This window comes from Poromitra crassiceps (genome assembly GCF_964638095.1).
Source record: "Poromitra crassiceps genome assembly, chromosome: 21".
In the NCBI taxonomy this organism is placed as follows: Eukaryota; Metazoa; Chordata; class Actinopteri; order Beryciformes; family Melamphaidae; genus Poromitra; species Poromitra crassiceps.
Window position 1 is genome coordinate 13,766,722 of NC_139638.1, and position 26,829 is coordinate 13,793,550.

Sequence of the window (26,829 nt, forward strand, 5' to 3'; positions counted from 1 at the left end):
TCTCCCCCCCCCCTCTCCTCTCCCCCTCTCCCCTCCTCCTCCTCTCCCCTCCTCTTCTCCCCCTCTCCTCTCCTCTCTCCCCCTCTCCCATCCTCCCCCTCTGGTTCCCCCTCCTCTGGTTCCGCTCTTCTCTCCTCTCCTCTCCCCCTCCTCTGGTTCCTCTCTTCTCCCCCCTCCCCTCCTCTCCTCTCCCCCTCTCTCCTCTCCTCTCCCTTCCTCTCCTAAAAGCGGTTGCCTTTTATACACGTCCCAAACAGTGCAGGACAACGTGATTGGCTGGCTCAGATTTGAACAGATCTGAGCCAGCCAATCGCGTTATCCTGTGATGACGTAATGTCCTGTGCAACCATGACCGGATGGACCATATATGGACTTCCTCCCCCCGTCAGATCCCTTTGCAATACCAACCCGTGCAATCCATAAAGGTACATGGACGTTACTCTGCAGAAACTACAGTAACAAAATAACGAATTGCTCTGTTTTTGGAGCTCTGCATGTCTGTGTTTGTCTAGTTAGTTAGTTAACGTTAGCTAACGGCTAACATTCGCTAGTTAGCCAACCAACCAGCAGCTAACATTAGCTAGCCAGCTAGCTTACCAGAAGCGATATTTTTTTCGGATGATAGCGAAGGCATAACCCGCCCCTGGCCCTCTCTGCCTCTGCGAATGTGTTTGGATGGAAGTTTGACGCTAGGCCAATCAGAGGCAGAGAGGGGCGGGTTATGCCTTCGCATAGCCTTCGCCATCATCCGAAAAAAAATATCGCCTCCGGGACAACAACGCTTCCTACCCATTGACAGTACATAATATATTTACAGTCTATGTTCCTACCCAGCGTGTGCACGTCTTTCCGACAGGGGTGGTTGTTATGGCAACTATCAACAACAACAACTACTACAAGACATAAAGACCGAAATAGGCTACCCTGTTAATGTGTCTGTCGGAGACACGGCCTAACGATAACATTTAATATGAGCCGAATATCAGCCTGCGCTCAGCTATGTATACAGGAAGTAAACCGGATATTCAGGTGGGTTGTGACGGTTGTTATTGTTGTCAAGTTAAATCTGTCTATACTGGCTTTTCTGTATTAAAAAAAAGTATATTCAGTCTCCTCTCCTGTGCTCTTACAGCTAATTATGAAGAACTAATTGCAGTATGGGGGTGTACAAGGGAGATACTTAAAATTCTGCACCATACATTGCCCTTATTTAGTACAAAATATTGGGGAGATCTTCCTGATCAGTTGCAGCCCCTTTTAAAAAATCCACATCTCCGTTGTCTCAGAGCATAAAAATCCTTTGTTAATGTCATAGATTTAATTAATAGGCATCCGGAGTGGCCTCACGATGTCGCTGTGATTTGGCAGTTGCTTACATTTTAGCTGAAGGACGCGAGCGACACGGTGTGGTCTTTCTGGCTTACTGCACATCCCCGAGCGAGAGTTGCGAAAGAGTCTTCAAAATCCTGGAATCCTATTATCGTCTGTACTGGTTACAGTTTAATCGAAGTAGACGGGTCCACCGCCCTCGCATGGTTAGAACTCACCCGGGTGAAACTACACATTGTTGCTGTCCCGCGGCCGCCTCGACCCTCCGTCCAGACCAGCCATGGATTTTATGACAGATCGTGATCTGCAAAAGGTGAGCATCACATGAAAAAATATGCACTCCGAAAAACTCACATTAAAACCTCGCTGTGCTTGATGAAAAATCACTATGGTGTCTGCATGCCGTGGTGGTGATGTATCGTAGGCTAATTTTAATACTATAGCCTGCGTTATTTATTAGTAGCCTAATATTCCTGCAGACATTGTTTCTGTGATTTGTGTATAGCATCATCCTTATGTTTAGGACGAATATGTGTCTGTGACCTATACAGGAATGCTTGAAAATGTGCTCATTGTAATGAGTAGGCTGCGGTAGCCTGTCATGAGAGTCTCATTACATAACGGTGTCTGAACAGTCTGTTCACTCTAGTGATTCAACCGAAGTTTTTCTTATCAAGGGCCCCGCCGCAGTAAATTAGGCCCACATAGCCCCATTTGACCTAAATATTGATAGTTTTGTCCAGAATTCAATGATTATAATGATGTATGATTGTAGGTAGAGAGATATGACCAAGGACCCCTGGTGGGTGGTCCCCGGACCCCACGTTGAGAACCACCACTGCTGTAAAGCACACCACCAAATGCAGTTCATCATGTCACCTTGTTTATCCTGTCAGGGGTTTTCAAGGTCTGAGACGGTGGGCCTCCCCTCAGTTCTGATTGGTTCAGAGTATGTTGTTTGCTCCAATTGCAACTCAACCATTGAGCCAAGATAGCCTGATATTAACTGTTGACATACTTCAGACTACACCAAATACATAGAAAATGTCTGTCTGAAGGCATGTATTTGTTTGTGAATCTGGTAAAGTGGAAACAACTGTATAATTACCCCAAACTACTGGATCTCTATTTTATTAATTTAAAATCATGCACATTTAGAATATTCTATGACTATGTGATCAAATTTTGATAACCTATGTAATAACTAATATTAACTCATGTGTTTTTCATTTCCATTTACCTGAGCCTCCCCTGAAACTGTTTGGAGCCCCCCTGGCCCTGGGGAGGCCCCCTCCCACTTTGAAAACCCCTGCTCTAAGTAACTAAAGCATAAGGTCTAGCTGTGCACTCACTTTCTAAAGAGCGTCTCTGACCTTTGACCCTTAAGGATCCACTTCCAGCTTCATGTTCCATATCGGTGTGAAAGGGTGAAGCTGACTCAACAGCACTTGACTCCCTGTTGTTGACAGTACCAGCAGGATGGGTATGTGGTTCTGGACGGGCTCCTGACCTCCCAGGAGTGTGACGAGCTGAGGCAGAGGATGGCAGAGATAGTGGTGGGGATGGACGTTCCAGAGCACTGCCGCACCACCTTCTCCACTTACCATGATGAGCAGCTCAAAACACAGGTAGCCAGCTGCAGTGGAGCAGGGTGGAGCTAACCCTAACCCTAACCCTAACCAGCTGCAGTGGAGCAGGGTGGAGCTAACCCTAACCCTAACCCTCACGTCAAAAAAACATTCAGAACGTTTCAATTAGGCCCCGACCGATTTCTGGGGCTGATACCGATATTAGGGAGTAAAAATAAAATCAGATATCGATATATCAGCCAATATTCTTTATATATACATCAATATAAACACATATATAAACACTTTATATATACATCTATATAAACACAATGATCCCTCAAATATCAAACATTGTGGCAAAGATATGTAATGGAGGCATGATATTTTACAGTTTAACAATAAACTTTATTGTCCAAAATAACATCAGTGCACTGAAACGCTAAACTTCATTTATCAAATACATTTGATAAATAACTATAAATAAATAAAAGCACGCAAGTAGAACAAATATATTTGAATTTGAATTCAGAAAAATTATCAAAAACTGCCTATAAAACTTTAAAAATATAATAAAAAATAACGGCCTCTTCGGTCGGGCTCTAGTCTCAATGACTCGCAATTTCATTGCATATTATTTTTCACTCATGCTTGCCGTTGTTATGCACCGAAAGATGCAGGTAAGAGTCCCATCTGTTGTTTTGTTGTGGTCACAGTTTAGTTCAGTGTTCAGTTTATAGCTATAGAGAGGGTTAGGTCTCTCCAGCACTTCACTGCACTTTCTTCAACCTTTGGCAATAATAGCAAACCCTATGTCAACATTCTAGTTAACAATCAAGTCTGTCTCCCCAAACCCCCTGCTCCTCTCCCCTCCCCCACAATGCAATCATTCCTGGCTGGATCAGGTGACTGATACGAACCCTTTCACCCGCAGGGCAATGCTGACTATTTCCTCACCAGCGGCGATAAGATCCGCTTCTTCTTCGAGAAAGGAGTTTTCGATGACCAAGGTGAGCTCAGCGTGATGTCGCTCTGTCCATTATTTTCGGTGAAAGTGAAAAATGTCAACATGAGAAGAGTAAAAGCAGCGTTGCTCCACACTTGCAGGAGAGTTCGTGGTGCCGAGAGAGCGCTCGCTGAATAAAGTTGGACATGGTGAGGTAGCAAGAAGACATTGAGCAGGACATTTAACCAAGGGTCTCCAAAGGACCCAGTGTAACTCTGCTCTGTTTGTCTTAGCACTCCATGCCCACGAGCCTGTGTACAGAAAGATGACACATTCACCCAAGATTCAGGTGGGTTCTCTGTGAACCGTATCACAGGATGATGCTCTGCATCAGGTAAACCAGCGCTCACACCAGATGTTCATGTTCTCACAGGCCATCGCTAAGAAGCTGGATCTTCAAAGTCCCGTGATCCTGCAAAGCATGTACATTTTTAAGGTAAAGCACACACTCCCTCTCTGCTGTATCTCTTTGCCTGCCTTCATGCATTTCCTGCACATCTGATCATTCTCAAACATCTGAGAAATGTTGTACAGCGTTAGTTTGTGCAACAACAGTTTACATACGTCATACACAGACTACACATTTTTACTAGATTATGTACATTACAATCACAGTTTTTAGACTGTGGGAGGAAACCCACACAAAACGGGGAGAACATGCAAACTCCACACAGAAAGGACCGGGGAGAGATCCGAAACCCACGGCCTTCTTGCTGTGTGGCAACAGTGCTAACCACTGAGCCACCGTGCCACCCTGCAGGGTATCGTTTGGGATAAGATGTCATATTTCTGTCTATCTGTCTCTTTCAGCAACCAGGGATTGGTGGAGAAGGTAAGGAAGCAACATTGATCCATCACATCCATTGGTTGATTGCTAATTTAGAGTTAATCTCAAGGTCTGTGGCAGAGGTTTTCAAAGTGGGAGGCGGGGCTCCAAACAGTTTCAGGGGAGGCTCAGTGAAAGGAAGCGGAAAATAATATGGCATTAGTTATTACATTAGTTAGCAAGAGGAGATCACATAGAATAGCCTAAATGTGTGTGATTTGGTTAAAGAGATAGTTAAAGAGATACAGTAGTTTTGGGGGAATTTGACTGTTTTCCACCACTTTCCCAGAGTCAGAACCTAATAAATGCCTTCAGACAGACCTTTCTTTATGTATTTGGTGCAGTCTGAAGTATGTCAAACAGCAATATCAGGCTATCTTGGCTCAATTGTTGAGTGTCTATGGAATGGACAAGCCTTCTCTGAGGGGAGGCTCACAGTCTCAGACTTTGAAAACTCCTATGGCATTTCTCGTGTCAAGACATTGTTCTTGATAAATACAGCAGGTTGTTTTCTCTTTCCCAGTGACGCCACACCAAGACGCCACGTTCCTGTACACGGAGCCGCTGGGCAGAGTGATGGGGATGTGGATCGCTCTGGAAGACGCCACTCTCCACAACGGCTGCCTGTGGTTTATCCCAGGCTCACAAAACAGTAAGCTCACAATAGAGACACTGCATGAAATAGGCCACGCCCATCACGGGGGAAAAGCTCTGTTCATTTCCTCACACCAGCGTCATTTTTCTTGAATTAAACATAGCTAAAAGCTGTTGTGTGGTGGGCTGCGCAGACAACAAATGTAAACAATCGCCAGTTAAAGTTTTTTTGTACTCCTGAGCAAAACAAGGAAGCCATTGAGAATTGGCGAGAAGAAAAATGTGGATCTAGCTGTCAAGGAAGTAAGTTGGAGTGTTCATCTTCTGTATATACAATCTTTTTGTGCAACACCCGACCATGCACGCGACATAGGAGAACGCTAGGATTGGACGGGAGTTTGTGTTTTCCCCCCGTTTTGGGCGTGGTTTCTGAATGATGACGCGCTCTGCAGTGTCTCTATACAACAACGCGCTCACTGTTGCTTCACAGCTTCTACTTCCTGTTGGAGCATTTAGTCAGGCCTCGCTCACAGAGTTGGCATGCAGCCTCTCCTCTCTCTCCGCCAGAGGGTTTTCATAGTCCACTTCCCTGGCTGATTCCAACTCCGCTCACCTGTGCTCCATCAGACAATCAGTTCCTCGTATGTAACTTGCATGCTGTGGCGATAAAAGTGATTCTGATCAGTAGCTAACAAATGGAGCTCCCCATGGTGCTGAACCTGTGTTCACTCTTTTTGGCTACTAATTTGCCATTTTTGTCCATTTAGTCGCCCCTAATGACCTAGTTAAAACATCTGGCCCTGTCACCGTGTGTACGCATGCTGTCAGGCCGACGGTGTCAGAGGAAAATGAATGATAATGAGACACAAAGATATAATACGTAGGTTTGCTGCTTTATGTGTAAAATAGGGGAATAAAATCTAACAGTCCCAAAAACGGTATAATGCCAAACATCCAGCAAACACTCATGTGCGTCAGTAAGTCAAATTACAAAAGGGAAACCATGTTATTCCTTTTCATAGTTAATGTATACAAACAGGAAAAAAGGTTCCCTTCAAACAGTTATTGACCAGGAGCTGCGGGGTCACTGTTTGATGCCTGTGTGCGCAAAAGATCTACGGCACAGGTTTGACCTTTGAAGGTCAAAAAGAGAGGATATGTGGTGGAATTTTGCTAAGCGCACAGGCCGTGAACAGTGAAATCGTTGCTCTCAAGGAAGTTGTGAGCAGGTCTTATCTCGGGAAGCAGAGGGCCGCCTCAGAGCAACAGGGTGGTCCCTGTGACTTCCTGAATGAGACTTGCGTGCCAGGAGGCCTATATAAGAGCTGTGAACTTACAATAAAGCAGACCAACTATCTATTCCAGGACTGTGTGACTGTCTCTTTCTTAGAGGGTTTCTGAGGGTATCTGAGGGTTTTTCTTAGATCGGTTTTTAACTTCCACACTAGCATATCTAATTTAGTGTAAGGCTATGTTCACATTACAGGCAAATCCGATTTGCTGCTAAAGTCATTAATCATCATTATCTTGATTGGTTTCCCAAATCTGATTTGGGAGTGTCTCCGCACTGCCACAAATCTGATTTGGGCAAGTGTTCAAGTCGGATCTGTGTGTGTCCAGACCTCCATATGTGGTTTGGGACAAGTGACACAAATCAGACTTGGAGCGTCCAGACTCATAAAACCAATCTGGATAGAATCATTAATAGGTCATTAAAGTTCACAAATCAGATTTGGCCTCCTAGTCTGAACATGGCCTAATATAATATAACTTTTCATTTTATGTTATTTATTTGATAATACTCCTCTCCTTTCTCCAGGTGGTATCTCTCGGCGTATGGTCCGCACCCCAAAGGGCACAGACTTCACTGGTAGAGAGCAGACCTACGATGAAGACAAGTTTGTTGCTGCACCTGTTCAAAAGGGTAATTCCCTCTTCAGCAGTCTCATGAACGTGAAGAGGAGCAGGACTGCTGCTTTTCAGGCACTGTACAAAACCTCTGTAAAGTATAGGACTGTAAATTATGTCTAAATGTGGATTGTGTGTTACAGAGTAAGCTGTGTATTTTGACAGTGGTCAAATGCAGTAGATTGACACTTTATTCATGTATATGGTGGATCTCTGGTGTTCAGGAGGAGTGGTCCTGATCCACGGGGAGGTGGTGCACCGCAGTGCCCAGAACACCTCCGAGGACTCTCGCCACGTCTACACCTTCCACATCATGGAGGCCCAGGACACCCTGTGGAGCCCCGATAACTGGTGAGAGTCACCTCAGCATTGTGGGAGTCTGGGTGATGATCTTCACTCTTCAGGCTAGTCATGTCTATAACCTGACTCTGCCAGACGGGGACAGTATACCGCCCCCTTCTGGCAGAGTCAGATTAAGTCATGTCTTTCCAGCAGACGAATATCACTGTAAGCCAGGAATTCGAATGGGGTCGCCTGACATTTCTAGTAATTGATCAATACAAATTACTATGATTATAATACTGTAATAAAAACACCACGATTTCAAACAACTGAACCTATTGTACATTTTCACAAAAGAATCAGCTAAATGACTAAATGTAAATGTGCATAATTGTCATGATAGAGCCATAACGTGTGACCCCCCTTATTATTAGAAAAGTCTTCTTCTGTATGGAGGTGGCCTGTTTAGTGACATGCTGAAGGAACCGAGCTACACAGCCCCCGCCAAATGACTCGTTTCACTATCAGAATTTGATCGATTTGGTCCAATAACATTTAGAAAGTCTAGAAGTGCCGCATGATTACATTATTTTAGCCCATTCAAGTTAGCAGAGCCAGAGCAACTCGAGGGTTAAACTGAAAGTTACCCAGCAGACTAGCAGTCGGAGGTCTCTGGTGAGCTGCTCTGGTCGGGGGAGTTTTTCTTTTCTCCAGGCTCTGATGGTAACTGACTCAAGTCGACTCTCTTTACTGAGTCACTCATACAAACTCAAGTTAGTAAAAAGAGTCGAACCTCCCATCACTACTGAGCTGTAGGCCTATTAGTGGGGTCTGTGTTAACCAGATATAGCCCATATTTCTAACCTACTTTGCTCTTTTTCCATTTTCATGATTGATTGTTTAATTTGAATCATTATTTTGTCAGCATTAATTTACAGCCTTGTAAATACAAGCTCACCTGTACATATGAATACAAGCTCACCTGTACATATGAATACAAGCTCACCTGTACATATTAAATCCTCACATTGTGCATGAATCTGTGGCTCATCATCCTGGCTATTCTGCCTCTGGCTGCCCTCCAAAATAATATACATCAAATAAATCTGGTCCAAATTCAATATTTACTTGCAACATAGTGTTAAAACTATTGCATGATCGAAAATAAATCAATTATAGCATACAACATTTTTTTCTGTGTTATGAATGTCTGGGGTCACTAAAAACAAACAAAACAGCATTGAGAACCACTACTGTTAGCACGTGTGTGGGTGTGAGAGACATTAAGTCAGAAGATATTAAGACTAATCTTTTCTTTTCTCTGCTCCTCCTTTGTTTTTGTCTGTGTGTTTTCACCTGAAAGGTTGCAACCCACAGAAGAGCTGCCCTTCCCAGCCCTCCAGTAAATGAAGGATGTGTTTCAACAGAGGCACAACGCTCTCCTGAGAAGGACCAAGATGCATGGCTAGTTTTGTAACCTCTAATGACACCTTGTGGCTGTGGAGCCCTATCCAGAATCACCTCCACAGCACATTTCAATCCCTCTGATACAGGTCTGTTTCAGGGACAAACTGAAGAATGACTGGGCTTAATGTGTGATGCTAAATAGTGGATTAATGGCTTACTCACATTCCTGATTAATGTTAATTGTGACCAGAGACATCTTTGATAGACTGTGAAAGACATGTTGCTTTGAATAAATATTTTTTTAAATTTTGCTCTGTTCAACTCTCCATTGACACTCCACAAAAATACAAAATAGCAGGTGAGTAGATCTAATTTTATTGAGGTTATTGAGGATTATTCCTTTTCAACATCCGTCTCCATGTTTGTGTGGCAGACTCATATTTTCAGTTTACTCAATCTGTTCAAATATTGAGCAACACACAGACAGCAGTGATTCAGTGAGTCATTTCTCTGGTCAAGTACATACATTTGATCACATTTTGGTAGATGACAAACATTTTTAAACTGAATGTGTAGGTGGATATAAAACCACAACATGCAAATCTTGTTTATTATGTTACAAATAAATAATCTTGTAAACTTAAACCGATTTCTCAGACACTTTGAGATGGCAAAGGATTGCTCATGTTTGTCTAAACCAAAGTCAAAATACTCAGTCACACAGTTGACTCTTCTCAAATTCCATAAATGAGTATTAAACAAATGACTTAAAATAGAGGCGTGTCTTTCTTTAACTTGAATGAAATTCAAACATTTAAGCAGAAAGGTCTTTAATGTGCACTCAACATGCAATGCTAGGTGGTCAAGAAAATGGGGGGATGATGGCAAACACACAAAATACTGGTAAACCCATGCTGATAAATTATCATTACAACATAAAAAAAACACCAAAAACTTTTACAGATCAACCAAATTGCATGTTAATCCATGCTGAAAAAAACAACAATACACGTAATAAATATGGCATGAGCATTGATCGTCTCAGAATGCATAGAATGATTGTGAGATTAAGCCTGCGAACCGTTGAGGATATTTATGTAGAATAAATATTAAATAATTTGGCTATCGCTAAACAGGTTTGCTATAAAGGAAGGGACAAATTAGGCTTATTTCATTCATTTGGCCTAAAGCATTTTTTCAGTGTCCAAAGGCTCAGGATCCTGAGTGTGTAATGTAGGTTAATGTATAGATTTACTACTATAGTTTGAGGGTCCCGGCAAACCACAGAAATATGAAGCAAAATAAGTGATTTGACCAAACAAAACTAGAATGTAGGATAACTGCATCCAGGTTACAGTACAGGATTTCACATTAGTGTCATGCTGGAGCATAATGAGTTGCTGCCCTATGGAAGTTATAACCAAACCCGCCCACAAGTAGATGAGAGGGGCCTCTTGACAAATACCATGCTTTCAACTACAGTATCTACAATACTAGGTAATGTGAGATAGAAAATATACTTCTTAAGGCAAATATGTTCAGCAGTGTCCTTCACATTGCTGTGAGAGGCAAAAACAAGATTCCAACGTTTAAATTAAATGATTGATTAAAAAAAGACATCGAGAAGCTCACTTTAAATAATGTTCTTCAAAGGCTTCACAAAGGCATCATATCCATTTGCAAAAAAGATAGAAAAAAACCCACTGATGATCAAAATGTGCCATTTTAGCAGAGTCCATTAAGTTCATGATTTTTTTAGCAGAGTCCATTAAGTTCATGATTTTTTTTAGCAGAGTCCATAAGTTCATGATTTTTTTAGCAGAGTCCATAAGTTCATGATTTTTTAGCAGTCTATAAGTTCATGTTTTCTTTTATTGTATAATAAAGGACATTTGATTTTCCACTTTGCTAAACTCCATCTCCTGATGCATAATTCATGAGTTGTTGGTGTCAGAGCTCGAGTACAGCAGAGACACAACTGTGACCCACAAAGAAACCTCACACCTCCTCCGCTAGAGACGGAGCTCAAACAATAAGACGTAGCTGCTCCTCTTCACATTTTACTGCTCTTCACATTTCTCTGCAACATACTTGAAACGGTCGTCTCATTCCGAGGCAACTGATATTGAAATGGTTTGTGATCGGAACAGAACAGACTTTTAATGTCATGCTAACAGCACATCTGCAGCCATCAAGAGCAGAGAACCTAGCTAGCGCCACCTCGCTTTGTTCTCGTTATTAAATCAAGCTAGTTATTAATCAGCCCGCTTGACTCAGCCGTCATCGCGTCTTCTTGTGCTCGACGCAGCAGCTCCTCTTGTTGCTCAACTCAACATTTTGTTCGGGAGGGAGGGAGGGAGGGGTCCATTGATTCCTAAAGGGTACTACGGTTTCTACTAGAATATTCTTCTTTTTTCCACTTTCGACATTCCTTCCATTCCCCAGCAGGGGGCGGAGAAGAGGGTGGAGGGGTCTGCCAGCGTGCTTTTGTTTCGCACCATCTGTCCAGTCCAGCTAAAGCAACAACAGGATGAAGAGGTAGAGTGGGAGGAGGAGGTTGTCTATCTGGGAGGTGTAAGCCTCCAGCATGGCCACCAGCGTGATGGAGCCCACAATCCAAGAGTAGGTGGAGTTCAGATTAATGCTCCCATCAAAGATGAGGAACATGGCCACAGCAATGATCTGGGCGAACACCGATGTTGCCGTCCCCTCCATGGTTTTCTTCGTGCCCGGCCAGCGAAACTCCCCCATGGTGCTGCCGAACACCGACGCCACAGTGTCCCCGACCCCCACGGCCAGCACACCCGCGTACGGCACCAGGCCGCCCGCACCGGGAAGTGTCCCCTTGGGAGCACAGGGCCCAGGGAACAGCCATATGGGCAGAGACATGCCCAGCAGCAGGTAGACGTGGGTCAGGATGAGAGGCCCAGAGTCCCGCTCATCCAGGAACAAGGTGAGCAGCTGCCTGAGGAGCTGTCCCATCGGCCGGATACGGAAGTATCGCACGTACTCCAGCACCAGGAACACTGCCAGGCAGCCCACAGACGCCACGTGGAGCAGCTGCCGGTCGTACACCAGCCCCGGCACGTAGGTGGCCACCACGATCAGATGGAAGTACTTCCTGACCACGGTCGAGGCCTGGTGCTTCTTCGACCCAGACTGGCGCTGGTAGTTCTGGTGCAGCACGACGCAGGTGGCCACGCTGGCCAGGAGCGCCCAGTAGCCCAGCAAGCAGAGTCTTCTCTCATTTAACGTGACAAAGTCCAGCAGCCACATGATGGGGTGCCGGCCGATGAACAGGGAGAGCCAGGGCATGAGGATCCCCAGGGCCAGGACGGCCGTCATCATGTGGAAGAAGAGCGAGGACACCCAGGTCTCGGACTCCATGAAGCAGAAGAGCAGGGCAAAGAAGACCCCCAGCAACAGAGAGCCCACCACGACTACTGGAAGGAAGTAGTTCACCGGGTCGCCCTTGACCTCCGTCAGGCTCAGGGAGCGCTTGATGAGCTGGTTGACGATGAAACTGATCCCTCCGACGATGAGGAGCGCCTCACCGGGCGTGAAGCAGCGCGGCAGCAGGTAGAGCACGATGAGGCTGAGATAGACGAAGATCAGCAGGACCTCCAACACCTCGATCACCTCGGACACGGTCAGCGTCTGTTTGGTCGTGTAGAGGATGGCGCTGCCGGCCACGCCCGCGATCACGCAGGTGTTTGTGGGCACCGGCCTGGTGATGCCCAGCGCAATAAGGGACAGAAACAGAGCCAGCATCATGCCTGTGACGGTGATCACCATGGTGAAGCGCTCAAAGTAGACGTTCCCTGAGGCAGAGCACTTCTCTCTCAGCACCAGGCCCAGCAGGGGCATCACCATGGAGGCCGGCACGATGCCGCTGCTCGCCGACGGACGGAACTGGAACACGGCGCCACCCGCCCTGAGCAGGCGGTCCCATTTGTGCTGGACGTAGAAAGCCTGGATGACGAGGGCTATCATGCACCAGGAGTGCTGGTTATACACCGACATGTGGACACACAGGACCACGGCAAAAACCACCATGGACTCCACGTACACCGGGTTGATCTCCATGGCTGCAGGGTGGAGACAGGCAGGGAGGGACGAGGGGCGATCTGAAGAGATGCTCTGAAACAATGAATGAACAATGTTCTGTCAGTTCCTCTGTCTAGCACACATCATCATCATCATCATCATCATGTGGCTTCTTCACCCACCGCAGAACGTCTAATCTGAAAGAGAAATCACACCCAGGTGCTGAAGTAAGCGGTGCAAACAGACAGACACTTCTTAACCCATTTTAACTAAGAGAAGAAGACAATTGCTCGAGTGACATCACTGATATCACAACTGCCTGATGACATCACAGTCAAGCAATTGCGTGACATAATTTCCAGTTGAGTGACATCACTTCACACACACACACCCTCTTCCTTGTTGCCTCGATCCAGGCCAAAATCCAGACCCAAATCGAGTTAGTAATGTAACTCGACCAATTACGATGTCATCAGTGATATAGGGCAAATTTGGAGCAGCACACATTTGCTCAACTGTGATGTCATTCAGACGTAAGTGGGTGGGCCTCACTTTTCAGGTGAATACATCTCGTGCTCATACACACACAGTCATTTATAGAAGTGGGTGCACCGCTTAAAAATTAAAATGACACGATTAGTCATGTTACCATTCTGAGTGGAAATGTATGAATCACCATAAAAAAAATATATATACCAATTTATGACGATAATCAATCCTATATATTTACCCAAGTAATTCTACTATTATAAATGACTGAATTTAGTATTGTGAGACTGGGGCATTGTAATATTGACTCCCTCCCTCTGTTCAAATCCAGCCTCAAAACTCACCTCTTCAAGATTGTAATTTCCATGGTGTTTTCTTTGTTTACTGTTTAGTTTTTATCTTGTTTCTCTTGCGCTCTTATTTTATTTTATACCGTTTTGCTTTATCTGTTTTGCATCTGATTTTAACTAGCCTATGTAAAGTGTCCTTGAGTGACCTGAAGGTCGCTTTTAAATCAAATGTATTATTTTTATTATTATTATTATTATTATTATTATTAATCAGTCAATGAGTCATCACAGCTGATCCTAACACTGAACTTTGCTCTCCTACAGTATCCTGCTTTGATTGCTTTGTGTCATGAACTATGGCCACACTGAACATTCACCCAGTCAGTGTGCAAAGCACAAAACTGTCTGTCTGGCAGGCAGATGAATGACACTGACACCCCAAGAGAAATGCCTGCTCTGTCCTTTTGTTCTTGTGATGATGAGGTGGGGGTGGATGAGGTGGAGATCAGATGGCATTATTAGCGCCTGGGTGGCCGTCATATCTGTGATGAAAAGAAACATGTCTAGCGGTATGCTCAGTTAGGATGTACCCAGTGTCTGTATGCTAAAGCCCCTCACGGGGCCCCGGGCTAGCTGTCACTAAAGTGAGAAATGCAGCCAAGGATGCTGCTGCAACGTCCCCGGTCGGTCAGCTGCTAGCTAACCGCAAAATGCACCGTTAGCATCATAGCGCTACAGATCACTAAACTACTACCGGATTGAAGATTTAGATGCGGAACAAAGAAGGTGTACGTACCATAGTGTTGTCTGGACTGAGGTGTGCTGTGAGAGGAAGCGCTGTCCGTCCTTTTGGACAAATATGTTCTCCCACTGTCAGCAGCAGCGCTCCTCAAACCCAGTAGGAGGTGGCCATATTTGACAGCCAAGTCACGTGGTACACCGACAAATATAAAAAAAACGCGATAATTTTCATTATTTTGGGATTATTCATTATTGCATACTATTAATGTGTTGTGATTTGGTGTCCTATTTAAAATAGATAAATACATGTTTTCTTATTGTCCATTTTAAATATTTTTAGACATGATGACATCACTCTATGACATCCCTGATGATGTCATATAGACATTGTGACGTCATCACTGATGATGATGTCATTGACAGTGTCTTCAATGTATCATCACAGTGATGTATGACATCTATTATGATGGTAACTGATGACCTCAGCCAGTGTTTGCTCATGCGGCTAGCTCTACACAGCCTTCTCCAGGGTCGTCTATAAGGAGCTGCTGTAATCATGTACTCATACAAACATTTCCTTAACATTTTGCGCCCATATCTCTAGCTATTATTATTATTAATAATAACTAAATTAAACGTAACAATTTAACATTAGAGGGGCTTCTTGGGAAGTCATCAAGCAATATATAGTTACATCAACACATTCTAAAAGCAACTGGTTTCAAATGATATAGTTTATTTGTTTGTTAATTTGTTTCGTTTGTTTCCCTGCATCCACACTCCTGTACAGTAGGCGGCGGTAATGCATCCTGGATTGGTTGAAGAGCACGAAGACAGACGCAAAACGACAACAAGCAACAACCAATCACATCGCAGGGAGGACGATGGCGGAATCGGAGCTGTGTGTCAGGTAGGCAAATGACGTTAAACTTTTACACGACTACATGAACGGCATTTTAGTTAAAACTGCGAAAGGATGGAGCTCGTCTTCTTAGTGTGCACAGTTGCTTTTAACGCCTTGACACACATACAGTTTAAATTTGGCAGTCTGTCTATTTAGCTATTAGCAGCACGCTAACTTAGCTTAGCAATGCCTCGCAGTTCCATTTGAATGGCTAGCAGAGCGCGGTCCGCATTACAACAACAGCATGTCACCACTTTGAATAGCAAAGTTGGCTAGAAATCCAGTCTGGGAACCCAGAGTCTATCAGTCTGAGGAACACTCATCATATTAGTCGTCAGACTCTGGCTGCCCAGATTGACTTCAATCTGACTCACATTTTACAAGATGCTTTGGGTTTTAGCTCCAACGATGCTTAGTTGGTGGCGTTGTACAGTACATAATGTACTGTATGGTGGTGGCCAAGGGCGTAACGTTAGTTTACATTTCGTTGACTAACTAATTGAACGCACTGACAGTTTGGAAGTGGAGTCACAACTGATCCATGAAACCATCCTAGCCTCGGACAGGTCGGTACGTCTGACACACAGATGCAGCCATGTGTGCTACACGTTATGTGTTTAACAATGAGAGGGAGAGAGAGACAGCAGCACAAACTAAGTCCATGCTTAAGGTAAAAGCAGTTTGCTACAAGTTTTAGTCAGAAAACGACGTAAGTTACATTAGATTAGCGGGTTAGGGCAGTGATACACAACTTGCAGCCCCTAGGGTGCAGAGTGGCCCCCCGATCATTTTCTAATTCACAATGAAAACTAATGTGAAATACAGTTTGACTGAGCTCCAGCTAAATTGTCAAATACAGCCATCTGCTTGCCACTCAGGCACTTATATGTACTTAACTAACTTAGCCTAACTAACTTAACCTAACTAACTATCCTGTGTGCACAAAGTTGTCAGACTGACAGACAGACAGAAAAAAAAATATTAATGTTTGTTTGTTAACTGGCCCCTGGCCTCCTATCATTATACAAAAGTGGCCCCCGGACAAAGCAAGTTGAGTATCCCTGGGTTAGGGTATTAAAAAGACAAAAGAGGTAGAAGCATCTGTTCAAAGTCAAAGCAATCTTGAGACAAATATTTTCCCATCCCATTCACAAGATTGATAGTAGAATTAACTTGTTAAAGACAACATGTAATATCATGCAAATCTGTTGCCCCTTTTGGGCCAAATTTATATTTCAAAATCAATTATTTGATTTGCGTGAAGTCCGGAAAAAAAAAGTGCTTGAAAGTCCTTGAGTTTCCTTTTGTAGTGTCTGTATGAACACCGTCACCTTGCTTAAATATCCCCATTCTTCACTTAGAAGCAGTCGAGAGTTGTGGACCATACTACTGGGAAGATCAGCATTGCGAGAGCCGGTAAGTCTATTTGCAGTTCTTCATAGAGAGGGAGCGGGTTGATGAGTACAGTGTCAAGCTTCAAATGTGGCTGCACTTCCAGAGGTAAACTGTCTCATAGAGATGTAACGATGTGAAAATTTCACATCACGATTATCGTGACCAAAATTATCACGGTTATTGTATTATCACGGTATTTGTAAGAAATTGCTGAAAATTTTCAAAAAGTACAGAGACTCACTGAAATCATTTTACGATGTTTTATATTGAAAACTCAGACCCAAAAAGGATTGATACACTCACTGAAATCATTTCTCCAAGGCTGCACGTTTGCATCTGGGAGAAGGTTGCCAAATTTGGTTGATGATGGACAGTATTTACCATGTTTTTGCACTGTAATCACGGTACCACGGTTCTAACGATAATGAAAATTTGAAAAGGTACGGTTATCGTAAGGAATTTTATCACAGTTACCATTAAAACCGGTTATCGTTACATCCCTACTGTCTCACTTTCTTTTGTCTCTGTGATGATCTCTGCTCTGTGATGATCTCTGCTCTGTGATGATCTCTGTGATCTCTGCTCTGTGATGATCTCTGTAATGATCTCTGTGATCTCTGTGATGATCTCTGCTCTGTGATGATCTCTGTAATGATCTCTGTGATCTCTGCTCTGTGATGATCTCTGTAATGATCTCTGTGATCTCTGCTCTGTGATGATCTCTGTAATGATCTCTGTGATCTCTGCTCTGTGATGCAGGCTCAGATAGAGGCAGAGCTTGACAGACACTGGCAGAGGCTACGCCAAGGACTCAGTTACTACAAGCCGCCAAGGTACAGTCACGCTTACGATGCAAACATCAGAGACACAAATTCATAGTAAGTCGAGGAGTAAGTGTCAGTTTGCTGCATTACAGCTCATCATCTGCTGGCAAAGTTAAAGAGAAGAAAGATGTTGCCCAACCGTTGAAGGATTTCGGTCTGAGGATCAGTAAACTACTGGTGAGAGTTGACATTTGCTGTTTTATATAAATGATATGATGACACGTTTGCCATTTGGTGGTGGATTTCATGATGATTTCTTGCTTGTTTCAGGGTCTTGATGAGCAACAGAGTGTGCAGATTCTACAGTGTTACTTACAGGAGGACTACAGAGGAACCCGCAATTCATTAAAGGTCCATTTCATGACTTTGTATTTAGTTGTATTTGAATCTGTGTCTGAATTATTATTTTTAGCTCACCTGCTAAGGACCTCTGGGGTGGGAGGGGGGGGGCTGTAACCTGTGTACTGCAGGTTACAGTACACGATGGTATTTTGTGTACTGTAGGTTCATTTAAAACTTGCTTATTCACTTACGCAACGGATAACATTCCTGATTTATCACAAAATGCAACAGAGATTACAAGAGAGCATTTTGAAGCATTGCTTTGCTTAGATTTGGTTTGCTGATGGTCAGAGAGAGAGACACACGCACGGGTCAGAGAACATGCTGATGGTCAGAGAGAGAGACACACGCACGGGTCAGAGAACATGCTGATGGTCAGAGACGCACGCACGGGTCAAAGTTTGTCTTTGAGAACAGGTAAACAACAAAGACGATGTCCAAGGAATTCACAGTGTGTGGTCTGAAAAGGTTAGCAGCTGGGTCACCTTATCCATCTATTTAGCGAAAGACAAATTTCGCTGGCGTTTGTTTGGTGGTTAGATTATTTTAATTTCAGACACTGTGACTGTTGGAATGATGGCAGATGAAGTGCTTACTGTATGTTTTCATTATGAAGATATAATCCCTGTCTTCTTCCAAACAGGGAGTTCTCCGGGATGAGAGACAAAGCCAAACACTCCTGCTGAAGGTCAGAAAACCCTCGAATCCAACCCCTCTGCTCTGTGGGAAGAACACTTGATTTAACATGACTGTTATTTCATTATTTAATCCTTTGATTAAGTATGACTCTGTGTGTGTGTGTGTGTGTGTGTGTACTCACAGATAGCTGACTATTACTATGAGGAGCGCATGTGTCTACTCAGGTGTGTCCTTCACCTGCTGACATACTTTCAAGATGAGCGACATCCCTACAGAGTAAGATGCTGCTACATGTGGCTCATGTTCCACAACTACAGCTGATGCTCCTGATACACTTATTTAGTGTTATTATATCTCTGCAGGTTATAGTTTAGGTGTGTTTGTCTCTATACAGGCTGAGTATTATATCTCTGCAGGTTATGGTTTAGGTGTGTTTGTCTCTATACAGGCTGAGTATTATATCTCTGCAGGTTAAAGTTTAGGTGTGTTTGTCTCTATACAGGCTGAGTATTATATCTCTACAGGTTATAGTTTAGGTGTGTTTGTCTCTATACAGGCTGAGTATTATATCTCTACAGGTTATAGTTTAGGTGTGTTTGTCTCTATACAGGCTGAGTATTATATCTCTGCAGGTTAAAGTTTTGGTGTGTTTGTCTCTATACAGGCTGAGTATTATATCTCTGCAGGTTAAAGTTTTGGTGTGTTTGTCTCTATACAGGCTGAGTACTCCAACTGTGTCAGTAAACTGGAGAAAGATCTGGTGAGCAACTACCAGTCTCAGTTCGAGAACCTCTTCCAAGCAGAGGCGCCAACATGGGAAACCCATGGAAACGTCATGGTGAGAATCTGCTTCATATATTTTGTAATTAAGATCTGATACAAACATCACAAACAAATTCATCACCTTTGATGTTTGACGTGAAGCTCATACCGATGGTGACATGTCCTCTTCCAGACGGAGAGGCAGGTGTCCCGTTGGTTCCTCCAGTGTCTGAGGGAACAGTCTCTGTTGCTGGAGATCATCTTCCTGTACTACGCCTACTTTGAGATGGGACCCTCTGACCTGCTGAGCTTCACCAAGATGTTCAAGGAGCAGGGCTTTGGATTGCGGCAGACCAACAGACACCTGGTTGACAAGAGCATGGATGTGCTGGTTGATCGCATCGGGTAAAAGCACCTTGTGTGTGTGTGTGTTTGTGTGCGTGCGTGTGCTTGTGTGTGTGTGTGTGTGTGTGTGTGTGTGTGTGTGTGTGTGTGAGACTAAAAGCAAACATTTATGATGTACTTCTGCGAATTGAATAGATGGAGGGTGCATCTTTATTTCCTTAGATGAACCTGTTAGGGTTAGTAATTTATGATTTAATGTGGTCTTTAATTGGTCCTTGTATGTTTGTCTGACCTGCAGATACTTGAGTTCTCTGATCCTGGTGGAGGGAATGGACATTGACTTCCTTCATAAGTGCGCCCTGGAGGACTCGACAGAGCAGCACCAGTTCTTCAACGCTCCTGATGTCAGCAAGGTCAGACACGAGTCTGTAAACACAGCCGGCATGACACCATGAGTCTGTAAACACAGCCGGCATGACATCATGAGTCTGTAAACACAGCCGGCATGACATCATGAGTCTGTAAACACAGCCGGCATGACATCATGAGTCTGTAAACACAGCCGGCATGACATCATGAGTCTGTAAACACAGCCGGCATGACATCATGAGTCTGTAAACACAGCCGGCATGACATCATGAGTCTGTAAACACAGCCGGCATGACATCATGAGTCTGTAAACACAGCCGGCATGACATCATGAGTCTGTAAACACAGCCGGCATGACATCATGAGTCTGTAAACACAGCCGGCATGACATCATGAGTCTGTAAACACAGCCGGCATGACATCATGAGTCTGTAAACACAGCCGGCATGACATCATGAGTCTGTAAACACAGCCGGCATGACATCATGAGTCTGTAAACACAGCCGGCATGACATCATGAGTCTGTAAACACAGCCGGCATGACATCAGCACATTCAGGGGAGCACATCGACCAGCCAAGCAGAAGTTGTCAGCCCCCTCGCAGCACCGGCTTTGTGTGACCGTGACTTTTAGCAAGAAGCCTGATGATAGCTTGAAGTGTTTGTGGAGCGCAGGAAACAAAACTGCCTTTTTGCATCAACTGTGTGATACTTTTTAAGGCCATTTGAATGACCTTAAAAATAGAATTATATTAGAAAATAGAATATTTAAAAATAGAATAAAGCACCTTATGCATCTCCTCATCTCAGCTGTCTCTACTCTGCCCCCTGCAGGAGATGGACCAGCTGCTGCTGACGTTTGGGGACATCCCTCACCACGCGCCCGTGCTGCTGGCCTGGGTGCTGCTCAGACACACGCTGAGACCCGAGGAGACCAGCCCCGTCATCAGGAGGATAGGCAACACCTCCCTCCAGCTGGGCGTGTTCAAGTACCTCTCCACCATGCTGAAGGGCCTTGGAGTCTCAGGGAACAATGTAAGAGAATATACTCACTTTGATCACTGCAAAACCCTCACAGCAAGTGATGTTTGAAAACGATTATAGATATGATCTGAGCAGGATCCACACTACAGTATTACTGTGACATATTCTGCAGCATGATAATAACATTGATTTTGCTGTAGTGATGTAACGAGAAGAGATTTCACAGTATGATACGCTATCTACGCAAATATCACGGTATACAGTATTTCAGGGTCTTAATCCCCCACTTAATAAATGCACGCCCATTGAAAATTCAAACAGGTATTTTGTTTTGAAGAAAAATGGTTTTGGTGTATGGTGTGCTGTGTTGTGTTCGGCCACTTACAGTTGATAACCGTAACAGTTACACATCGTTACTTACTAGAGCCCGACCGATACTGGATTTTGGAGGCCGATACCGATATTAGGGAGCAAAAAAATTCCGATATCGATATATCTGCCGATATTCTTATATTATATAATAACACCATTATATTCCCCAATTTTCTTGCAATGATCCCTCAAATATCAAACACTTGACAAAGATATGACTTGACATGACTTGAGATATGTAATGTAGGCAGGATATTTTACAGCTTATCAATAAACTTTATTGTCCAAAATGACATCAATGCAATGAAACGGTAAACTGAACTGGGAATTTAATGATGATAAATAACTAGAAATACAAAAATAAATGGAACAAATATAAAATATAACTTGAGTTAAGAAAAAAGATCAAATATACACAACATGCTGTCTATAACTTAAAAAACGACTAAATAAAAAAATATCGGTATATCGGCCAACATATCGGCCGATACCGATATATCGGTGTATTTTATTTCTGTCTCCTCTAACCTTTCTTTGCTTCTCTCCATCCACAGTGCATGGCAAGCACAGCCAAGATGTGTATCTATGGCCTCCTTTCCTTTGTGATCACGTCTTTTGAAGAGGAAAGCCTACAGGTATAGAGCCTACATGTCTCTGTCTTAGCTGTCTCTACTCTCATCAGGTATAGAGCCTACATGTCTCTGTCTTAGCTGTCTCTACTCTCATCAGGTATAGAGCCTACATGTCTCTGTCTTAGCTGTCTCTACTCTCATCAGGTATAGAGCCTACATGTCTCTGTCTTAGCTGTCTCTACTCTCATTCACTTTGTAAGCCACCTCTTCATGTCTCTGTTGCAGACAGATGGTGTGGCCACACATTGCTCCCACCTGATCGACGCGGCCTGCGAGGTCCTCTCTGCTCCCAGTCTGGCTGAACACTTCTGGGAAATGGTGAGAAGAAACGGGAGACATATTTAATTGATTTAGCCTTTATTTATTTTATTTAAATATAAACTGATCAAAAGAAACAAGACCGGCGCTGTTAATATCTGCCCCCTCTTTGTCACATTTCTAATCCAGAAGCCCAACATGGGATTGGGGATGATCCTGGACAGCGCTGTGGGGATGTTCCCTCATAAGATCAGTCCACTGTTACAGCTTCTAACGGCTCTTCTGTCAAACAAGTCGACTGTTAAAAAGGTATCTGTCGCACACAGACGGACAACACAGATACACACTCGTCTTAAGCTGCGTTCACACCGACCTATTAAAGTTTTTCGCTGGCATCGAGTTTACATACAAAGTCAATGCAAACGAGCGATTGAGCGTATATTCGCCCGCGAGAAAAATCGCTGGGTGTCCGAGCGACAGAGACAGAGCGATAGGGCGAAAATTCGCTCGTCGCCCGAGATGAAATAACCCAACTCGTGCGAAATTTTGCTGGCATCAGTCGCTCGCTGTTCAATGCTGATTGGCTGCCGTGTGAGAGTGAGTCAAGGATCACACTGGCTTGGAACAAACCGCTGGTTTATTGTGTGGCAACAAACCGCATTGACAGCTGATTGACAGGCTGACAGCTGACATGAAGTGAAGTCTGTACTACCGGTATAGAGCTCGCGTTAGGAGCACGCTGATAGGCTTAGCTTGTAAACAACTACGGTGGCTCGTAGTGGACAAACATCATGACATTGCGTAACGTTATAGCCCCCAGATGTCCGTCAATTATTGTGCCTGTTGACGAGCGATTTAAACGCGGCGACAGAGCGATTCCAAAGGGTTGAATCGAGCGACAGAGAGAAAAATAAATATCTCGGTGTGAACAGAAGCATTTGTCTTGTCCAGTTGAGATCATCTACTTTGTGTGACAGGTGTACACGTTCCTGGACAAGATGTCCTTCTACACAGAGGTTTACAAACATAAGCCCAATGACATCATCTCCAAGGAGGACGAGACACTGTGGAGGAGACAGACGCGGAAGCTCCTCTACCCTTTTGGTTAGTTTGGTTGTTTTGTTACTGTGAAATTTGAGTGTCAACACCATATCATCTTATTTTATTGATTTATTTTTAGAGTGCCTAAGCATATCGGATATATAATAAAAAAAATCTGATGAAAGTGTGTATTTTTGTCATATGCGGTCCTGTGACATGCCTGTGTTGTAACGGTTTGTCTCCGCCCTCAGGCGTCGGGCAGACCAACCTGTGGATGCCCCAGGGCATGCTGGGCCAGGTGATGATAGGGGGTGAGCAGGGCTACGTGGTGCGCTGGGACTTCTCCTACAGCTCCTGGACGCTCTTCACCTGTGAGGTTGAGATGCTGCTCCATGTCGTCTCCACCGCAGGTACACACGCAGGAGGAGGAAGCTCTGCAATGTCTACTCAGTATCTAGTGGTCATAGCGTACCGGAGGAATGAGTTCTAACTTAGCGTCGCCTGGTTCCTTCGTCCAAAGTCAATGGGGGGGTTTTGTGAGATTTTGCTTAGATGTCTGAAATAAGGTATCTGGTTAACTAAAGTTTAGGATGTTTATATCTTTGTGTTCAGTAAAATAATCTTCACAAATGAGCACCACTGTTAGGACCTTTGAAGCGTTTTCTGGCGATCGTGATTTCTGGCGATCGCATTTACGCTTCAAAACTCATAAAAGTGGTGATCATCTGTGAAGATTATCTTGCAGAAAACAAAGGTCTCAGTTTCATAAACTTTTGTTAACCACAGACCTTATTTCATTTAACCAAAATCCAACTGACTTTGAGACGAGGGAACCCAGTGCGACGCTAACTTCCAGGTTGGCCTATAAAGATACGTCATCTATTTGTTTTTGTTGTCAACTTCTAAAGGAACTTGTCTGTCTGTGTGTCTGTCTGTCTCTCCGTCCCTCTGTGCTAGATGTCATAGCTCACTGTGTGCGCGTGAAGCCCATCCTGGATCTGGTCCATAAGATCATCAGCACAGACTGGACTGTGTCGGACTGTCTGCTGCCTCTCACCTCACGCATCTACATGTTACTGCAGAGGTAAACTGCTCTCTACAAAAGCACTCCACTGCACAGGGCTCAGGCAATCTTATAGATCGTTATCAAAAATGTTTACCGGTATTTATTTTTAATTGCTTTGTGCTTTAGTAAGGTCCACTGCCTACTGTCTTATTTCATACTTTGTGCTCCCTCTCTGAGACTGTTGTCTCCCAAGAGGAAATCGGGGAGGGACTATTGGTTTATCTCCGGTTTGTCTGTTCATTTGTCACACACAATATACCGCGCGGGACTCATTGGAAATTTGACAAACTGTCTGTCAATCATGCGTCTGTCACATCTGATCAATATCTTATCAATATCTTGGACACCAAAGAAAACTGCCCCCACTTCCCCTTTTCCTGCCCCAGTCAAGAAACACAGCAGCTGTTTTCTACTTATTGCCTCACTACAACTCTGCATCATTCGCGGGGGACGCTGTTCACTTGTTTTGATTTGAGAATGGATTTATCTTGATTGGTAATTGATTGATTGATTGATTGATTGATTGGAGGTCTGTTTACGTGTCTCAGGTTAACATCAGTTATCAACCCTCCAGTGGATGTGATCGCCTCCTGTGTAAACTGCCTTATTGTGCTTGCAGCCAGGATGCCTGGGAAGGTGCGTACCTCTGCTCTGAACAGGGAGTAACACCTGGGGGTTAAAGTGACTATAGCCCAGAGAGGGCTTGCCCCAAGCTATTTACCCCAGGCCCAGCTTTTACTGCCCTACGCCCTGAGATCATCAGATACATCAGTACTTACTGCTATTCCGAGGTCCAGACTAATACACAAAGGGGACATCTTTTAAATCACTGTGTAAAACTGCTTTTCAGTGATTTTAGGGTTTTTTAGTCTCTGTTAATGTGATTCATTTTTGGCTTTTAAGGTCATTTATTGGTGTTTACGTGTTGTTTTTTGGGCTTTTATCCTGTTTTATATTCATTGTGCATTTAAATGTTTTGTTCCGTTTGTAAAGCACTTTGTAACTGTTTTGAAAAGTGCTATATAAATAAAGTTGATTATTATTATTTCATGCTGTTCTCTATCATTCATCGTGCTCACACCTTGCCTTTTCTCCTCTTTCCAGGTGTGGTCTAGTCTGCACCACACAGGCTTCCTTCCCTTTGCCTCCAGCCCTTTGACCAACATGGCACAGTCTGTAAGGTAAGTCTGTAAGGTACTGTCAGTCTGTAAGGTACTGTCAGTCTGTAAGGTACTTTCAGTCTGTAAGGTACTGTCAGTCTGTAAGCTAAGTATGTAAGGTACTGTCAGTCTGTAAGCTAAGTATGTAAGGTACTGTCAGTCTGTAAGGTACTGTCAGTCTGTAAGCTAAGTATGTAAGGTACTGTCAGTCTGTAAGGTACTGTCAGTCTGTAAGGTACTATGTAGTCTGTAACAGTCCAGTCTGTAAGGTACTATGTAGTCTGTAACAGTCCAGTCTGTAAGGTACTATGTAGTCTGTAACAGTCCAGTCTGTAAGGTACTATGTAGTCTGTAACCGTCAGTCTGTAAGGTACTATGTAGTCTGTAACCGTCAGTCTGTAAGGTACTATGTAGTCTGTAACAGTCAGTCTGTAAGGTACTATGTAGTCTGTAACCGTCAGTCTGTAAGGTACTATGTAGTCTGTAACCGTCAGTCTGTAAGGTACTATGTAGTCTGTAACCGTCAGTCTGTAAGGTACTATGTAGTCTGTAACCGTCAGTCTGTAAGGTACTATGTAGTCTGTAACCGTCAGTCTGTAAGGTAATATGTAGTCTGTAACCGTCAGTCTGTAAGGTACTATGTAGTCTGTAACCGTCAGTCTGTAAGGTACTATGTAGTCTGTAACAGTCCAGTTTGTAAGGTACTGTCAGTCTGTAACCGTCAGTCTGTAAGGTACTATGTAGTCTGTAACCGTCAGTCTGTAAGGTACTATGTAGTCTGTAACCGTCAGTCTGTAAGGTACTGTCAGTCTGTAAGGTACTATGTAGTCTGTAACAGTCCAGTCTGTAAGATACTGTCAGTCTGTAAGCTAAGTCTGTAAGTTACTGTGGTCAAATTCTTTGCTACCAAATATTGAAGGACTTTGAGACATCGTAGAGTTTTACTTTGGAAAACATTGTACAGTATTAAACAAAAAGTGTCTTCTTCCCAGTGCTGAGGGCATGAAGGCGGGCAACTATGGCAACCTGCTGGTCCAGATTGAGCAGCCTAGAGGGGAGTACGCTGTGACCATAGCCTTCCTCCGCCTCATCACAACCCTGGTCAAGGTAATAAATAGGGCTGGGTATTGGTTCAAATTTCAAGAATCGATTCGATTCCGATTCACAAGGTTCCAAATCGATTAATCCCGATTCGATTCGATTCCGATTCGATTAATTGATTTGGTTAGTGATACTAAAACATGTTTTTT

General features: G+C 43.9%; 3 protein-coding genes across 4 annotated transcripts in view; 2 read left to right on the forward strand and 1 right to left on the reverse strand.

The window, feature by feature from the left end:
- Positions 1-1,462: 1,462 nt before the first annotated feature.
- Positions 1,463-9,230, forward strand: phyhd1 (phytanoyl-CoA dioxygenase domain containing 1). 2 transcript variants are annotated; one of them, XM_083657924.1, is made up of 11 exons: positions 1,463-1,642; positions 2,799-2,957; positions 3,832-3,907; positions 4,005-4,052; positions 4,137-4,192; positions 4,277-4,339; positions 4,714-4,735; positions 5,253-5,381; positions 7,143-7,247; positions 7,456-7,582; positions 8,877-9,230. In XM_083657924.1, the coding sequence occupies exons 1-11, from the start codon at positions 1,610-1,612 to the stop codon at positions 8,917-8,919; spliced, it is 861 nt and encodes a 286-aa protein (XP_083514050.1). In that variant the 5' UTR covers positions 1,463-1,609; the 3' UTR covers positions 8,920-9,230. The 2 variants fall into 2 exon arrangements, with proteins under 2 accessions (XP_083514050.1, XP_083514051.1); XM_083657925.1 differs by lacking the exon at positions 4,005-4,052.
- Positions 9,231-11,434: 2,204 nt separating this feature from the next.
- On the reverse strand, positions 11,435-13,009 carry dolk (dolichol kinase; the record flags this gene model as incomplete). The annotated part of the gene is made up of 1 exon (XM_083657733.1): positions 11,435-13,009. Exon 1 carries the CDS (start codon positions 13,004-13,006, stop codon positions 11,435-11,437), a length of 1,572 nt encoding a protein of 523 aa, XP_083513859.1. The 5' UTR covers positions 13,007-13,009.
- Positions 13,010-15,371: 2,362 nt separating this feature from the next.
- nup188 (nucleoporin 188) overlaps positions 15,372-26,829 on the forward strand; it is a gene marked incomplete at its 5' end in the record, with an annotated part of 29,138 nt that continues 17,680 nt past the window's right edge. Inside the window, 20 exons of the mRNA XM_083657684.1 lie at positions 15,372-15,397; positions 16,753-16,807; positions 17,546-17,619; positions 17,703-17,787; positions 17,881-17,961; positions 18,596-18,640; positions 18,775-18,867; positions 19,310-19,429; positions 19,547-19,758; positions 19,997-20,111; positions 20,901-21,101; positions 21,977-22,057; positions 22,280-22,372; positions 22,502-22,621; positions 23,290-23,416; positions 23,605-23,763; positions 24,311-24,437; positions 24,968-25,055; positions 25,524-25,600; positions 26,572-26,686. Coding sequence (XP_083513810.1) covers positions 15,372-15,397; positions 16,753-16,807; positions 17,546-17,619; positions 17,703-17,787; positions 17,881-17,961; positions 18,596-18,640; positions 18,775-18,867; positions 19,310-19,429; positions 19,547-19,758; positions 19,997-20,111; positions 20,901-21,101; positions 21,977-22,057; positions 22,280-22,372; positions 22,502-22,621; positions 23,290-23,416; positions 23,605-23,763; positions 24,311-24,437; positions 24,968-25,055; positions 25,524-25,600; positions 26,572-26,686 — 2,094 coding nt within the window. The remainder of the gene's footprint in view (positions 15,398-16,752; positions 16,808-17,545; positions 17,620-17,702; positions 17,788-17,880; positions 17,962-18,595; positions 18,641-18,774; positions 18,868-19,309; positions 19,430-19,546; positions 19,759-19,996; positions 20,112-20,900; positions 21,102-21,976; positions 22,058-22,279; positions 22,373-22,501; positions 22,622-23,289; positions 23,417-23,604; positions 23,764-24,310; positions 24,438-24,967; positions 25,056-25,523; positions 25,601-26,571; positions 26,687-26,829) is intronic.

Coding starts and splice junctions, on each gene's coding strand:
- phyhd1 (XM_083657924.1), top strand. CDS start 1,610: ATGGATTTTATGACAGATCGTGATCTGCAAAAG. Junction 1,643..2,798: donor CAGATCGTGATCTGCAAAAG/GTGAGCATCACA, acceptor TGTTGTTGACAG/TACCAGCAGGATGGGTATGT. Junction 2,958..3,831: donor ATGAGCAGCTCAAAACACAG/GTAGCCAGCTGC, acceptor TTTCACCCGCAG/GGCAATGCTGACTATTTCCT.